Genomic DNA, 16,851 nt, shown 5'->3' with positions numbered 1-16,851 from the left:
GCTCTTTGGGACCTCAATGAAGACTCATCACTCATGAGAATAGTTCCAATAGGTTTGGCTCATTTTGTCCACAAAATTGGCTTCTTTTTCCAAGTTAATGGGCAAACAATGTTGTAGCGGTCCGTCTAGGTTTAGAATTTTAAAATGTGCGATGAAAAGACGATTTTTTAAAAAGGAAATTAAATATTTAACAAAATCGTAATTTGACTTTTAAAATTATTATTTAGCTTTCTTTATATATATATATATATATATATATATATATATATATTTTAAAGACGTACTCGTGTGAATTGGCTGCATGTTGTGAGTTTTTATTATCTCTTGAATAGCATATACCTGTAAAATATGGATCTTGATCATAAGGATTAATGGGAAAATACTAATTAATGAAAGATGAGGCAAGATCAAATACGTTATCTCATGTCGTTGTAACTTAGTTAAGAGGGCAATTGACTGAACGATTCAAAGTTCTTCAATTTAATTTACAAATTAAAGCACTAGAGATGACTTGAATGCAACCTATCATCATGATCACATTTTTAAATATACACGCATACGTATATAGGATTGTATAAAAATCTAAGGTCAATGGTCAAGACCCACAATCTAATGAAATTTTATTACATAATGACGTATTTGACTTACCACTTGCATTATTCTCTGTTTTATCTTCTCAATTTTCTTCTTTTAATTGTAATTTGGTGCATGCTTATCCTTGTTAGGATATCCAGTCTTATATATATTTATGGTGGATTATTTATTCTTTTGGATGAATATATAATTAAGAACTTCCTGAAAAATTAACAATTAACAAAAACAAACAAACCCCAACCATTAACACATACAGCTACTACTTTCTTTTTCTTTTTTTCTTTTTTCTTTTTTGACATGTCCACACAAGAGGGGGAGGCGGATTCGAACTAGTGACATCCGTTTCATAAGGCGTGGTCTCCAACCGATTAAGCTACCCCTTGGGGACCATACAGCTCCTACTATTCTTACACTCAGACAAAACAAATTCCTCATAATTAAGTTGATCTATTACCAAAATAAAAAATAAAAAATTTAAGAAGAAAGTAGATTGCTAATTGAGTAACCCTATTTAGTTAGTTGAATCCAAACCCTATGTTTAAAGTATTTTACCAATAGTAACTATTCAAGCGTCACTAAATTAATAGTGACGTTATTTGTGAATTTTTTTTTTTTTGTACGGGTTACTATTTGTGAATTTTTTTTTGTAGTGATTGCTATATGCCATGCAACTTGTTTACATAGCAGTGAAAATCAACCATTAAATTCGTATTTGTTAAAAAAAAAAATGGCTGATTTTTACAGTTAGGTCATCCCAGCAGTATAATATTAGTATAGCAATCTACTAAATATGACTACTTTTTAGCTAATGAATGAAGAAGCGAATCGAAGTAGTAACAAAATTGGAATGGTTTTTTATTTATTTATTTATTATTTACTCAATAAATTGATAATGGAGAGGAGTATATTAATCATGTATCCTTCCTCTCATGGCAATTAGGGTAGAGTTTAGTCCAAGGGGCGTTTTGGTCTCTCTAGTTCCTGCAACGTTTCCAAAATTCTAGTACAATTTCTTGCCAAGTCCATGGCAAAATTTTCCACAACAAATTCCTATAAAAACCTATCCTACATGCCTCATCTTTTAAGCAATATTGTAGGTTACAGAACAAGATGGATTTGCGCAAGACACCAGTAGCTCTTATCTGTCTCTTCACCTTAACCCTACTCCATCTCTCCCTTGCCCAAGACACCCAACAGGACTACCTCGATGGCCACAACACCGCCCGTACCGAGGTGGGACTTCCACCGCTGACATGGGATGACACGGTGGCTGCATATGCACAAGACTATGCTAATACACATATTGGCGATTGCAATCTTGTTCACTCTCAGGGTGGGCCTTATGGTGAAAACCTTGCAGGGAGCACTGGTGACCTGTCCGGCGCGGATGCGGTGAAGCTATGGGTGGACGAGAAGGCGAGCTATGACTACAACTCTAACACTTGTGCTGTTGGCGCCGTGTGCGGGCACTACACTCAAGTGGTGTGGCGAGACTCTGTTCGTTTAGGATGTGCTAAGGTTCGGTGCAACAATGGAGGTACATTCATTGGCTGCAACTATGATCCCCCAGGCAACGTTAACGGGCAGCGGCCTTACTAGAACCTACCCATTCAACCACTTATCTAATAAGTGTGTTTAAATATAAATAACTGATCTATCTTTGGTTGGATGAAATTAAATTCATCTTCTTTGTGAGATGCCACATGTAAGGGAAGATTAGAAACATCCTTAAAGAAGAATGAATATTAATGCACACGAATGTAATTGCTATTGTCGTATATTTCGGTTCTATACATATCGAACCACGCTAGGATGAATTTCGATTACTACTAACTCATACATTTAAATAAGTTCCAATGAAAAAAAAAAAAAAAAAACATTAGTCCAAAGAGGCATATGTTTGGCCCATATGGTTCATTTTAGGCTCACAGTTGGCCACATTCCAACCCTAATAGCGGATGCTGGCCAAAAAGTTACCGATGTCAAAATTTCAATCAAAGTAACCGATGCTGGCAAAAAATTTGCCAATGTTCAAGTTCCGCCATAGTAGGCGATACCGGCCATAGTCACTGAAGTCCAAGTTTCGGATATAGTAGCTGTTACAATTCAGGCCATAGTAGCCATTCTTCAGCCACTCGATGTTCAAGATCAACGATCACTAACGATGGACCATTCATCTTGTAGTACATGTTAAGGATATAAATCATTTGTGATAAATGTTAATTTGTATTCTCTAAATCAAGCAATTTAGATGATATTTGTTAACCCCAGTTTAAGGTATATATTTGTATTGAAATTATTAAAATCATATGTAATCAAATATCAATAAAAGATGTAGTCTATAAGGCTTTAACGTGTTGTTGTATGTCATAGGCTGAATCACTTTAATCTCTATATCTTTCTCTCTTTCCTTTGTTTCTCTAAGAAAGAGCATGTATACCAATCGAGTAATTATATAAGAAGGATTAGAGTCCTCACAAATGTGACGTGTCTTTTAAAATTACCATTGAATTTGAAATGATCATTATTGAATTTTTATCTATTGGTGATTTCAAATGTCACGTCACATTTAAAAAATTCGAGAACTCAATGAGAACTCTAATCCTCTTTGTATCATTACTCTACCAATCACTTGTTCGTCATATATATGATAGCGACGAGAGACTAAATAATGGCACCATGGGAAAAAGGCTTCTTTTAGGAGATGGAAAAGGCTCGTGTGACGTCCACCAGAGCTTTAATTCTAACGGGGGGCACAGATAATAATCTTTTTTTGACCTGGAAAATTGGGGAAAAGGGAATTGAGAGTGAAACACAAGGAAAGGAAATTGGAAAGAAATGTGAGGCCGAATGAGGAAAGAGAAAGAATCTTGACTTGTTTTAACCTTTTGTTTTTTGGAAAAACTTTAGAAAATCCCTTCAACTTTCACTCCTTTAGATATTGCCTTCTAAAGTTTGAAAACTCTCAATTAAGGATATCGAATTTTCAATTATTGATTATGTTAGAATTTTTTGTTAATTTTTGTTAAAATACTCAAATGGACACAAATTTCCACCAAGTGTCATATAACATATTGTTTGAGTTTCTCAAAAATTAATGTTTAACTTCTTAGAGTCTGTTTGGGATTGCGTTTGAGAAATAGAGTTTTTGGGCAAAAGCTTCATTTTTAAGCTTTTGCCAAAAGTGCTTTTTGACAATTTTTAGGTTTTTTGGACCCTTAAAAGCGCTTTTAATTTTTTTACCAAATGAATACTTTTTTTTTTTTTCAAATTGGCTTTTTGAGTGTTAAAAGTTTTTTTAGACATCTCAAACGAAATCTCAAACAGGCTCTTAGACTACTAGAATGACAATAAATAATTGTTAAAATTATTAAAAAAAAAACATGTGAAAGATGACCCTTGGCATTTATTAAATTAGGTTGAAAAAAATTTCCTCTGTTCTACTCAAAGGGACCCCTTTTTTCTTTTTTTTTTTTAATATGCGGCTAATTATTTCAATTCGTGGGCTAGCCTTTGTTAAGGCCTCAATTTACGTGGAGGCTTTAAATTTTTCCCATTTTCACATGGAGGCCGGCTTTTAAATTAGACATCCTTTTCACTTTTCTCCTCGTTTAATGTTACCGGCCACATGCATGGCTGATGGCTTCAAGAGGTTTATGATAAATCTGTTGCCCGTGATTGGAGGGCAACGACTTGAACCGTTTTGGTCTTGGATGACGACCCACCATATATACCAGAATCTGCTTCTTAATATTCCATGCACTGCAGTTGACCCAAAAAGAAATCGACGACGAAGAAGAAACTTCTCCGGCACCCTTGCGTGTTCCGAAGGCTATGGCATTTTATGTGGTTAATTTTGAAAAAAAAGATTGCCCAATTAGAGGAAGTTAACATTAACGATATTTGCCATGGTTATATTCTACTTTTAATTAACCTTTCTAACACGGCACTTTGAAAGCTAGCAATTTGGGACCTAGCTCAGCAAGACTCAGAAAAGTATAGTTCCATTTGGCTTGCCTCGTTTTGTCTACAAAATGGGCTGCTAACAACAACGGTCATGGGCCGATAATTTTTGATACGATCCGTAAATTTAACACAAATTTAACATGATATTAGTGGGTTAAGGCCGAGAATCTAACCCCGTTTAATTATATAATTTTATACGAATATCCTAACATGATCCAAACTCGACATCCGAGCACAAATTGTTATCCGTGTACAACCGTGTCATTATCATTCTGCTCCAACATATTATGAAACCTCGAGGGAATTTTTTCTTTTTTTTTGAGAATCATATATATATTACTTTGTTAGATGGGGATCTTATATATTTGTAAGAATTTCTGAAAAAAGTCTAATGAAAGATAAAGGCATGCAAGATCTAATTAATTACAATACGTTTATATGTGGTAACTTACTTGCAGGCCAGGTAATTGAATGCAGGATTCAAAGTCCCTTCAATTTAGCACTAGATTAATGCAACGTCAAAGTGATTAATTTACATCATCGATCATGCTAACAATTTTTTTTTAAAAAAAAAAAAAAGATCATGCTAACAATTTTAATTAAATATACCATAGCATATATATAGGGTTAATTAAAAGTCAAGGTCAAGTTTCAACACCCACAATCTAATGGAATTCCTGACGTATTAGTTTGGCTTACGAATAATATATATTGACGGTAGAAAATTCTTCCCATATAATTTGTTAAAACAGTTACAAATGGATCGATAAGATTTACATCATCGTATCACATCCACATGCATTAATTGTACAATGGATGTTTTATCGTCTTTCTGTATAGAGTAATGTCATAAGTCTTCCTAAAATCCTCCTAGAGTCATCCTAAATGTGATGTGACTTTTAAAATCATCAATAGATCAAAAGTCAATAAATCACATCTCAAATTCAACAATAATTTTAAAAGCCACATCATATTTGGGATGACGCTAGGAAAATTCTAAGAAGACTTATAGCATTACTCTTCTGTGTTTGAATTGGTAGTTTCGTTTCTAGATCTTCATCAACCTTCTCCTAGGAGAATTGTCTTCGGGTATTCTAGTACTATTCTTGCTGTCTGGTCAATGTTTTGGATTTTTTCTTTTTTGATTAATTTAAATGAGGAAATTCATTCTTTCATGTCAATTTAAGTTTTTAGAATAAATGATAATTCAACTATAAATCCAAAGGTCTTGTGGTGGAAATTTCTCTCTAACCATTCAACTTCTATCTCAATTAAATATTTCACATATTGAATTTTACTTATTAAAAAAAACATGAACACATGCATCCTTTTCTATCAATCAAAGGTTCAAACATTGTCTATGTCATTTACCTCTCATTTTAATTAAATATTTGATGTGTTAACTGGCCTCAGTTATGAGGGAGAGTTTACCCACACATGAAGGGGTTTGCAACAATATTAATTAAATGATTAAATTTACAATTTTTTATTAACTTATCATTTTAAAATAAATAGTGATTTAACATAATTAAATATTATACGTGTTGGACCTCACTTAAAGAGAAGTTTGCCCACACATGAAGTAAAGTGTTATGATTAATTAAATTTACTATTTTTTATTAACTTAAGCTCTTAGATAAGTGGTGATTTAACATAGTATCAAAGTAAAAAGTCTTGAATTTGTTCCTTGACTCCACAATTTACCTCATATTTCAATTAAATATTTTACATGTTGAACCTCACTTATTAGGAAAGTCTGCACTCACACTCAAGGGCTTAGAATTACTTAGTAAATCACTTTTACTCTTAAACTTTTAGAATAAGTAATGATTTAATACATATATATTTAGCTAATGAGTGAATAAACAAATCCGATCAAAGTTAAAAACAAAAAACAAAAAATAAATTGGAATAGTATTTTTTTGTTAACTAAATAACTTGATAAAGGAGAGGAGTATATGAGCTCATGAAGCATAATTCTAACCCCACATCACATGGGAAATAGAGTTTGGTCCAATGGGTATTTTGGTCTCTCTAGCAAGTTGGTGTAACGTTTTACACATTATACTTTTCAAAATCCTAGTAGAATTTGTTGCCGGTCAAGTCCATCACAAAATTTTCCCCACTAAATTCCTATAAATACCTATCCTAGATGCCTCATTTTCCTATCAATCTAATTGTAGCTTTTGCTTTTTAGCCTACATACAAGGATGGGTTTGAGCAACAGACCACTAGCTCTTCTTTGTCTCTTCGGCTTAACCCTACTCCATCTCTCCTTTGCCCAAGACACCCAACAAGACTACCTCAAAGCCCACAATGACGCCCGTGCAGCTGTGGGAGTTGGTCCTCTGACATGGGATGACAAGGTGGCAGGATATGCACGAGACTATGCCAATAAACGTATTGGTGACTGCAATCTTGTGCACTCCGGCGGGCCCTATGGTGAAAACATTGCATGGGGCAGCGCTGACCTTTCCGGCACAGCGGCAGTGAAGATGTGGGTGGACGAGAAGGCGAGCTATGACTACAACTCTAACTCCTGCGCTGCCGGCGCTGTGTGCGGACACTACACTCAGGTGGTGTGGCGCAACTCTGTTCGTCTCGGATGTGCTAAGGTTCGGTGCAACAGTGGCGGCACATTCATTACCTGCAACTATGATCCCCCGGGCAACTATGTCGGGGAGAAGCCTTATTAGGACCTACCCGCTCAACCACTTAATAAGCACCTATTACGTACGTATTTAAGCGCGTGTTTAATTACGATAAATAAGCGGTCCATCTTTAGTTGGATGTAATTAAATTCATCTTCTTTGTGAGATGCGATGTGCAAGGGAACATTAAACATCTTCAAAAAAGAATGAATTTTGGTACTATATATGACCTTGATGAATGAATGAATCAATTGAAGTATGTGATTTTGAATGAATTTTGATTACTACTAACTGGTGCATTTAAATAAGTTGATTTATTTACAATTTTCAAATTTCATAATCTTTTTTCTTTTCTTTTTTGGTAATAATTTGATACCCTATATAGGGTGTTTTCTAATTGTTTGCTTCATGATCGATCAACAGTAATATATTAAAAAGCATGGATTAATTTGATGTTAATTTCTGTATAATTTTCTTCAAGTGAATGTATGATATGGGAAGAAAAATAATGGATTTTCCATTTTTGATGGTGACAAATATCCAAATCATTGAATTTTTCACTCTTTTCTTTCTAAGCCGTTTGAATTTTTAGTTAATCAATTCAACTCGCAACTATGACATAATTATCACGCTGGCTGCCCCTTCATGACCGCAAGCAATTTAGACTGACCCATAATTCCGGTAGAATTTTGAGTACTCTCTCCAATCTCCATGGTTAATTTACTTTGAAATTTCTTGCTTAATTATAATTATAATTACATTTATGTATAGTAAAAATTTGAAAAATGACGCCACGGTTTCCAACTTTGAGAAATCATATTTTACACGCGACTAGCTAGAATTAGTCTAGATTGTACTCTTTCAAAAAAAACAAATAAATAAATTCTGTTGGAGCGTACCCTACTCCTCTTGTGCAACTAATCATATTTTCTTAAAGTTTTTCTTTAAATTAGGTTAGTGGCATTTTTGTTGAATTTATTCGTTTTGGGTGGACTAGTATATAGTCGATTGTTTCCTCTATTTTTCCTTTTAGGCCGATATTGAGATGAGCCAATTTTTTGTTGACACATGTGGAAGCCTGAACTTTTACCCTATATATAAGTAGATTTCGCCTATTAGACTCCATTATGTCAATTTGTGAAAAATAAGGTTGAGGTACTATACTAGTGTCTCTACGCATAACAATAATTTTCTTCTTGTCTTAATTAAGGCATATACCGAAAAGCTGTCCTCGAACAATTGAGGTATGTCATTCTCGTGCTTGATATATGCATGCTCTCAAGAAAGGGTATAACTATTTTCGTGTTATTCTAACAATTTCTTCTAATCTAAACTATTAAATCAATTGTTGTCCTTAAAATACATGATTTTCGTATACATTTTTAATTATCATATATGCAGTTTTAATAGAGCATGTGAAGACCGATTTCAATTTAATAAAATAAGTTAGAGAACAAAAATTTTATTTGAATATTACACATCCTTGAGTTGAAGGGCTTAGGGGGTATTGAAAGTTCCAAAATTCAAGAATGGTACCATGGTCCATGAGCATTTCTTTTTGGGCCACCCTAATAAGCATTAATATAATAAAAGGTGTTTACATGACCATCAAACTTACATTACATTTGTAGTTTAACATGCATCCATAATCCCCTACTGCACAAGCCCAACATAATGGATGCATGCTAAGTAGTTTAATATATTGATAAAAAGGGGTAGCATATGAAAAACGTGATTTTTTAAAAATGTAATTAAAAATTTTGTAAAATTAGAATTTTTTTTAAAAATTATAATTTAGCCTTTAAAATCAAGTAATTTTAAAAATGCATCTTATTGTTTGCGATTTGAAATGACAAATTTTTTCTACGTTTTCAAACTACAATTTTTAAAAATACACTCCTAAAAAATACACTTTTGATCATTTGTTAAAAATTATATTTTTGATATGCAAAATCACATAAAATCCGAGGACCAAATGGAAGATCAAGAAAGATTATCACTTTGGGATTACGTACTTACCAAAAAAATATTGTTTGTTTGCAGAGAAAAATTGACAAGTTGGAAAGAGGCTACTTTTTTTTTTTTTTTTATCAAAACAGGCCAACCATGGTACGTAATTCCCTATCCCATGATGATGAACTTTATTAAAGAATGAAAAAAAAAAAAAAAAAAATGACAATAATGATGACTCACTCGTTTCTTTATCTACCCGATAATGGCGGCCCATTTAAAGGCATTTGGTGGGAATATCCGAATATATATACCTTTTGGTCTTAGGCGATATGGCATAAAATTAGGGTCATCTTTGGCTGGCTGAAAATCTGTTGACCAGTTAAAGAGCATTTTTAATGGAAAAGTCATATTTTTATGTAAAATGGTTTTTCAAAACTTTCTTTTATCTAATTTAGTTAAGTCATTTTTAAATGTCTCTACATTTGATTTGTTATATTTCTATTTATTCTATTAAAATATTATTAAAAATAAAAAAAAGTTTAAAAAAAAAAGAGAACATGTGAGATTGGAAAAAAGAGAATATGTGAGAGAAAAAATGGGAAAATTTTTTTAAAAAAGAGGTCATGCAAAGAAAAAGTATGAAAAGATTTGGGAAAAAGAGAAAATAGGTGAGAGAAACAATGAAAAATAAAATAGCTTCCTTGAAAAGTGCTGCTACATTTAGCTCTTTTTTTTAACTCTTCCAATTAAATATCTATTTTACATTTTTTTTTTTTTTTTGCTAATCCAATATATGGGTTTTTTTAAACATTTGAAGAGTTATTTTAGATAAAAGTAACATTTAGCTATTTCATTGGAAATGCTCGAGGTTTCCGACTCCCTTACATCAATCCAATAAGAAACCATAAAGTTTTCCTTCAAATTTAGTAGAGGTATTTTTTAAATTTGGGTTCCGTTTATTTTTATGTAAAGTGTTTTTTAGCGCTTGACTCATGCAAAAATTGAGTGATGGAAGAATGCTAGCAGTGGTCCAGCAAACTCTGGCAATTTGAAAGAAGAAGCTCAAACTTAAAAAATTGTTTACAGTTTTTTTTTTTTTTTAAAAAAAAAAAAATGAACCATGTTACAGAAATTAAACAAGATTTTCTGTTCAATCAAAAATATTTTTGGTTTTATTATTCGTTTTTGGTTCCCCACTTTCCAGCAGTTATGCTCGCTTAACTGCGAAATTCTTATGGGATCATAATTATCATGGCTTTAAAAAGTTGTTGTCATGAAATGTGCAAGTATACATATAAACACATCATCATCACTGTACATCAAATGCATTATTAAATAAATTTTAAAAGTGAATGTGATTTTTAAAGATTACATAAAAAGAAAAAAGAACACGGAAGTGTTTTTTTTTTTTTTTAAGAAAGAAAAAAAACTGTATATCATCACACCCTTTATATAATTTGTCTTTTATAAATTATTGATGAAAAACAAGTTCCAATTATCTTTCATTGGTAGAAAATGAAGAGGGGCAGAAGTCTATATGGATGTGCTACTAATAATATTCAATCTTATCTTAATGTTATCTTAATGTTACCTTCACAGAGCGACGTTGGTCTTTTGGGTGTCATGGCACCCCAAAGATTTATATATATTCCTTTTTTCCTACACACATGACCCACGGCACCCAAAAATAAAATAAAATCATATAGCCAAAAAATCATATTGCCTTCGCCGACACGAAAATAGGCAAAAAAAAAAAAAACTTGCTTAGTCGATCCACTCCAACACGGCAACATACCCTCAATCACAACAAGCACACTGCACAAGAAAAAATGGGGGAAACTTTTCATTTCAACAATACAACAACTCTCAAATCTCGCTCAATCTCACTAAGCTCAACCCTAAGAAAAAAGAAAAAGAGAAAACGTATTTGGGTATGCACCGTGTGTGGAAATACCGAGAGGAGAGGCGATCTATGAGTGTAGTAGTAGTCCTTGTGGGTGTTTCATGTTTGATTGTTCATTTGTTTGAACTTTGAAGGCTTGAGTCATGAGATGGGAAGAGAAGAGGTGAGAGGAGATAAGAAGGTAAGAGAAAATGAGAAGGTGAGTCTGGTGAAGAGTGACTGAGTGAGGAGTTGAGGAGTGTCGTCTCGTGAAAGGTGGAAAATTAGAAATAGAAGATAAAAAATGAGTGGTTAAAAGATAAGAATGAAATTTAAAAAATAAAAATAAAAAATAAAAAATAAACTGCAAGGAGTAGGCTGTAGGCTTGCGTGAATTTTTTTTTTTTATTTTTTATTTTTAGCAGTAGGCTTGCACGTGAGTTGAAGGAAAAACAAAACAACAAAAAAAGTAAAGACACGACATAGTTGTAGATAGGGGGGTCAAGGACGTTACGATTATCGGTTATTAGCGCTAATTGTAATTGCATTAGCGGTTAATAAATTTCACTAACCGCAATCGCTAACCATCAACCGTCTAGTGGTTAACGATTAGCGGTTAGTGAAATAAATAATCGCCTGCTAATCGCTTCTTCAAAATTGGACTTTTTTTTATGGCTTTTTGGGCTTTTTTTTATAGCTTTTTGGGTCTTTTGGGGCTTCTTTTTTAGGGCTTTTTGAGCCTTTTTGGTCTGTTTTTTAACCTCATTTTTTTTATTTGTATTTTTAGTGTCTTCTTAGGCCCAATTGCTATAAAAAGAGCCCATATTGAAAAATCAAAAATATTTGATCCAAAATTTACATTCACTTGTATTTTAAAAAAATTTCCTTAAATATTAAATCATAACCGGTTAAATTTAAAAAAAAAAAAATTCAACACAACATATAAAAAAAATTTAGAATTCAAACAACTTTCACAACATATAATGATAATACATTAATACTTAAATTGTGTTTATAAGTAACACATTGATCATTGTTTAATCCAATGTTAATTACTTAATTTGATACTATACGAATCATATCATCATTGTATATTAATAATATGATTCATTTGAAGTCTTGAATAAAGTATTTGAATTGTCACTGAATCATATGATTAAGTATTATTATTATACATTTATATTATTCATATGCATATATAGACTTATATAGACTTATAACATATATAGACTTATAAGTTTATAACATACATTGGAAATAAGTTTTTAGATATTTAATTGTTGTATTAGTATGAATTAGTATACTTATGAGTTATGTCATATTATATATGTATAATTTGTTATTATATAATCAAATGATTTAATGATTCTCTCTATTTTAAATTTTCTCCATTAATATTTAGTACATAATTTTGAAGGATAGTGCATTGAATGCACTACTATTATTAAAATTTTTAGACAATATTACTCTTCAAAATGCACTAAATAGAGAGAATGGAGGAAAAAAAAAAATTGGGTACTGCTTTCTCATTAAAATCACAGCAAATTAGCTGATTGTTCAGAGACAACAAGGTCCCTAATACATTCAGGTGGCTCATCAAGCCACATCCTCTCCATTACGTGTTTCACAGCCATCCTAGCCAACACATGTGCTGCGCGCCTGGTTTTCTTCCCTGCGAACATGCACCATACTCCAGAGCTGGAACCCCTGTAATACAGCCCGTATATCAGCTATCAGATGACCCCTCATGCTCCTATCAACCTCCGTCGAAGTCACTGCCTCAACAATCAGCTTCGCATCGCCTTCCAACTGTACTTGCCGTAGATTCAGATCACGACCCAGTTGAATGGCAAAGATAGCCGCTATGGCTTCCGCGGCAGTTGGGTCAAAAAAACCCTCTCGAGTTATTCCGTGAGCAGCATGTACTACCCCAGTCCCCAGTAGAGTCATGTATAACCGCCCCCAGGCCTATCCTCCCTGCTTCGTATCGAGAACTGCATCCCAATTCATCTTAAACCAAACCGGTGAGGGCGATTTCCAACGAAGTGGTGGGCTAACATCCAGAGGGTTCACAGTTTTGTTTTTAATTCATTTGCATTTGGAATTAAATGGTGGGGATTTGAAATGGAGATGATCATTTTTTTTAATTTTAATGATGAAAAAAATAAATAAATAGGATGAAATTTTTTTATTTTTTTTATTCCGGTGAGAAAATTTAGAGGACAATTTAGAAGATAACATTTTTTTTTTTTTTTTTTTTGTGTGTTCCATTATTTTTTTTTCTAATTCATTATTTGTTTTTATTGGTTTTAAGCATTCGGCTAGACCTTATTGTGTTTGGCTTGTTTTCTAAAAAATCCCGCAAGATACCTTTGATTTACTGTACTCATTTTTCTTAGACAATATTAATTGTACTCAAGTTTATTTCGTAAGTAATTTGTATTATTATGAAATTGTGATAGTTAGATAATATTTTGAATAGTTACTTTGATCGTTGAAGTTCTTGTTTGGCTTTTAGTTGTTGTTGCTCATGTGTATAGCAAACTAAAACACTTTTGTATTGGGAATGGAAGTTCATTTCCGTTGAAGTTCTTGTTTGGCTTTTAGTTGTTGTTGCTCATGTGTATAGCAAACTAAAACACTTTTGTATTGGGAATGGAAGTTCATTTCCATATAGTGCCGAAATGTTATATATATATATATATAAAGTTACTACCACAGCATATTTTATCACAAGTTGTTTCACTTTTTGATAGTTCTACAGTGCATTCATTGGATGGCATAGTTTTTTAATAACTTGTTTCTTTTACAATTGTAAAAAACTTATGGTCAAGCTAGTACGTAGTTTGGAATTCTCAGGGTTCTAAGAAAACGTGTTCTATAGGTTATGGGTTGCATGCAATTATATGCCTCTTGGGTTTTAATTTGTAAACCTTATGCTCTGTTTATTTCGACGTAAAATAGTTTCTAAAAATAATTTCCGCATTTTTCGGTGTTTACTTCGATGTAAAATAGTGGTCAACAGAAAATATTTTTCTTTTGACTGAAAATTCTTCTTTAATTTTTGGAAAATGGTTTACGGTTTTGAAAACCGTAAACCATTTTCCGATTATGAGCATCTCATTTTTAAATCGATGGACCTTGCCAAGACCCGCCCAGAACCTCGCTAAGACTTGACCGGGACCCACCCAGGACTTGACCAAGATCTGCCTGGACCTAATCAGGATTTGCCCGGGACCCGCCCGGGACTTGACTGAGACCCGGGACCTGACCGGGACCCTCTGGGGACTTGACCTGGACCCATCCAGGACCCCACCAGGACCTGCCCAGGACTTGACCGGGACCCTCCCAAGACTTGACCGAGACCCGCCTGGGAACTGACCAGGACCCACCTGGGATCTCGGTGGGACCTACCTGGGACCTGACTGGGACCTACCTAGGACTTGCCTGAGACCCCGGCAGGACCCACCTAGGACCTCGGTGGGACCTACCTGGGACCTGACCAGGACCTACTTAGGACTTGCCTGGGACCCCGGCAGGACCCACATGGGGCTTGCCCTGGACATGACCGAGACTCGCTCGGGACTTGACCAGACCTGACCGAGACCCGCCTGAGACCCACTCGGACTTGACAGAGACCCGCCAGGACTTGACCGAGACCTACCCGGGACTTGCTTGGGACCCCGCTGAGACCTGCCCTAAACTTGACCGGACCTGCGCAAAACCCTCCCGGGACTTGCCCGGTCAGGTCCTGGGAGGGTCTCGATCAAGTCTCATCGAGGTCTCGGTCAAGTCCCGGGCAAGTCTTGGTGGAATCCCGAGCAAGTCTCGAGCGGGTTTCGGTCAAGTCTCGGCGAGGTCCCGGGTAAGTCCCAAGAGGGTCCCAGGCAAGTCCCGGAAGGGTCCTGGTCAAGTCCCAACGGGGTCCCGGTTAAGCCCCGGTCAAGTCCTGGGCGAGTCCCAGTCGGGTCATGGGCAAGTCCCGGGCAGGTCCCGGCAAGGTCCTGGACAAGTCCCGATTAAATCCAGGCGGGGTCCCAAGCAGGTCCATGCGAGGTTCTGAACAAGTCCCATGCAAGTCCCGGCGAGGACTTTATTGGAAAAAAATATATATAAAAAAATATATCATTTTCCGTGTGCAAGGTAAACGCCATAAAATGTTTTCGACAGAAAACATTTTCAGGGAAAATGGCTTTCCTGAAAATATTTTCCGATGGAAACCATTTTATGTCGAGGTAAACAAAGCCTTAGAGCATTCTCAGCCGCTATCCAGTCATCTTCCCTAAATTTAAGGATTCAAACTACTTTTTGCTTTCCTATGTCAATTTACACCCCAATAGCTTCCCTTAATGCTTCCCTATATCATTACAATATTATTATTTGTATTTTACCTTTTTTATATTTTATTCATTTAATTTAACCTTTCTTTCTCTCTCTCATCTCATCTCATCTCCGTTTTCATTCTTTCCTTTCTTTCCCTTCCAGCCGCACGTCTCTCCCTCTCTGCCTCACTCGTCCCCATCTCACTCTATGCCTCACTCTCTTGATTTCTTTGAATGGTGAAGTCTGGTGAGCATATATGAGAACCGTGAAGTTTGGTTTGATCGGTTTGGGTTTCTGGGTTTCTGTTGGGTCTTGATCGGTCTGGGTTTTTGCAGCATCGTCTCATCTTCTCCAAGTTCTCTGTTTGGGTCCCAAGAAACGAAGGAAAACGAAGAAGTGAATATTTTTCCTGTTCTTTTTTTCCGAGTTTTCATCTCGCCGAAAGAGGGCTGGTTCAGCTTTGCCCAGGCGCTGCCCACTGCACGACGACGGTGGCTCAACCACCGTTCTTCAGTCTCTCTCTCGGCTTGAACAGAACGCTCATCATTCTCTCTCAATCTCGAACTTTCTCTCTTTTTGGTCTCCTCTCTATCTTGTGTAGAACATGGATGAAAGTTGAGAGGTTGAAGAAGATGGAGTTTTTGCAGTGAGAGGTTATGTTCAGAGAGGGATGGCGTGTTAACAAGAAAGAGAAAGAGGATGCGTTGAGAGTTGTGCTGACAGGAGAGGAAAGATTTTTTTTTTTTTTTTTTTCAATTTAATAAGCCTTTGGATCGCTACAGTTGAACCCAAAACATTGGGTTCAACTATAGTAGCTGATGGTTTAGGGAACCATATAGGGAATTTGCTGTGGGACTTTTTTTGCGATTTTTTAGACATATTCCTTAAATTTGGGGAACAGACTTCCTTAAGGCAGTCTGCTAAGAATGCTCTTAGGGCACGTCCTTATATTGACGTTTTAGCCGGCCCTATAGCTTTCTAATTTTTTTGAATTTTATAACAAGATGGTGATGATCTAGTAATATCCTCCATATATAAAAAAGCTATTCTAATTTTTTTTTTTTTTTAATTATATATATATGTGTGTGTGTGCACGTGAACGTTAAACAAGCAAGCCGAGTTTTATAAGGGTATGTATCGATCATTTAATAATTAATTGAGTTAATTAGTTTCCTGTCCACGAGTGAATCATTTATATAAGTTAGTCGAGTATGAGCAAGCCGAGCGGGTAATTGATTAATTAATTAATTGATTAGGGTTTCGGGTTTAATTAATTAATTACATGTAAGTAATTAATGAATTAATTAATTAGGATTTAGGGTTTAATTAATTAATTAATTACGATATTACATGTAAGTAATTTAATTAGGGTTCGTGACACGTCACCCTTTTGGTAACGTGTCACTTCGGCACGTTACTAGAAGGGTAACGTGTCAATACGACACATCAGCCTTTTAATAACATGCCAAAGTGACACGTTAC

General features: G+C 34.8%; 2 protein-coding genes across 2 annotated transcripts; both read left to right on the top strand.

Annotated features, from left to right (window-relative positions):
- Positions 1-1,681: 1,681 nt before the first annotated feature.
- Positions 1,682-2,391, top strand: LOC132178793 (pathogenesis-related protein 1). The gene has a single exon (XM_059591347.2). It carries the CDS (start codon positions 1,705-1,707, stop codon positions 2,191-2,193), a length of 489 nt encoding a protein of 162 aa, XP_059447330.2. The 5' UTR covers positions 1,682-1,704; the 3' UTR covers positions 2,194-2,391.
- Positions 2,392-6,745: 4,354 nt separating this feature from the next.
- Positions 6,746-7,486, top strand: LOC132178571 (pathogenesis-related protein 1). Its single transcript, XM_059591013.2, has one exon. It carries the CDS (start codon positions 6,771-6,773, stop codon positions 7,254-7,256), a length of 486 nt encoding a protein of 161 aa, XP_059446996.1. The 5' UTR covers positions 6,746-6,770; the 3' UTR covers positions 7,257-7,486.
- Positions 7,487-16,851: the final 9,365 nt, after the last annotated feature.

Source organism: Corylus avellana, chromosome 4 (assembly GCF_965113065.1).
Source record: "Corylus avellana chromosome 4, dhCorAvel1.hap1.2, whole genome shotgun sequence".
Taxonomy (NCBI): Eukaryota; Viridiplantae; Streptophyta; class Magnoliopsida; order Fagales; family Betulaceae; genus Corylus; species Corylus avellana.
Note: the sequence above shows the minus strand (reverse complement) of the source record. Positions and strands in the feature narration are given on the sequence as shown.

Bases quoted from the DNA above. Each gene is read 5' to 3' on its own strand.
- LOC132178571 (XM_059591013.2), top strand. From the start codon at position 6,771: ATGGGTTTGAGCAACAGACCACTAGCTCTTCTTTGTCTCTTCGGCTTA.
- LOC132178793 (XM_059591347.2), top strand. From the start codon at position 1,705: ATGGATTTGCGCAAGACACCAGTAGCTCTTATCTGTCTCTTCACCTTA.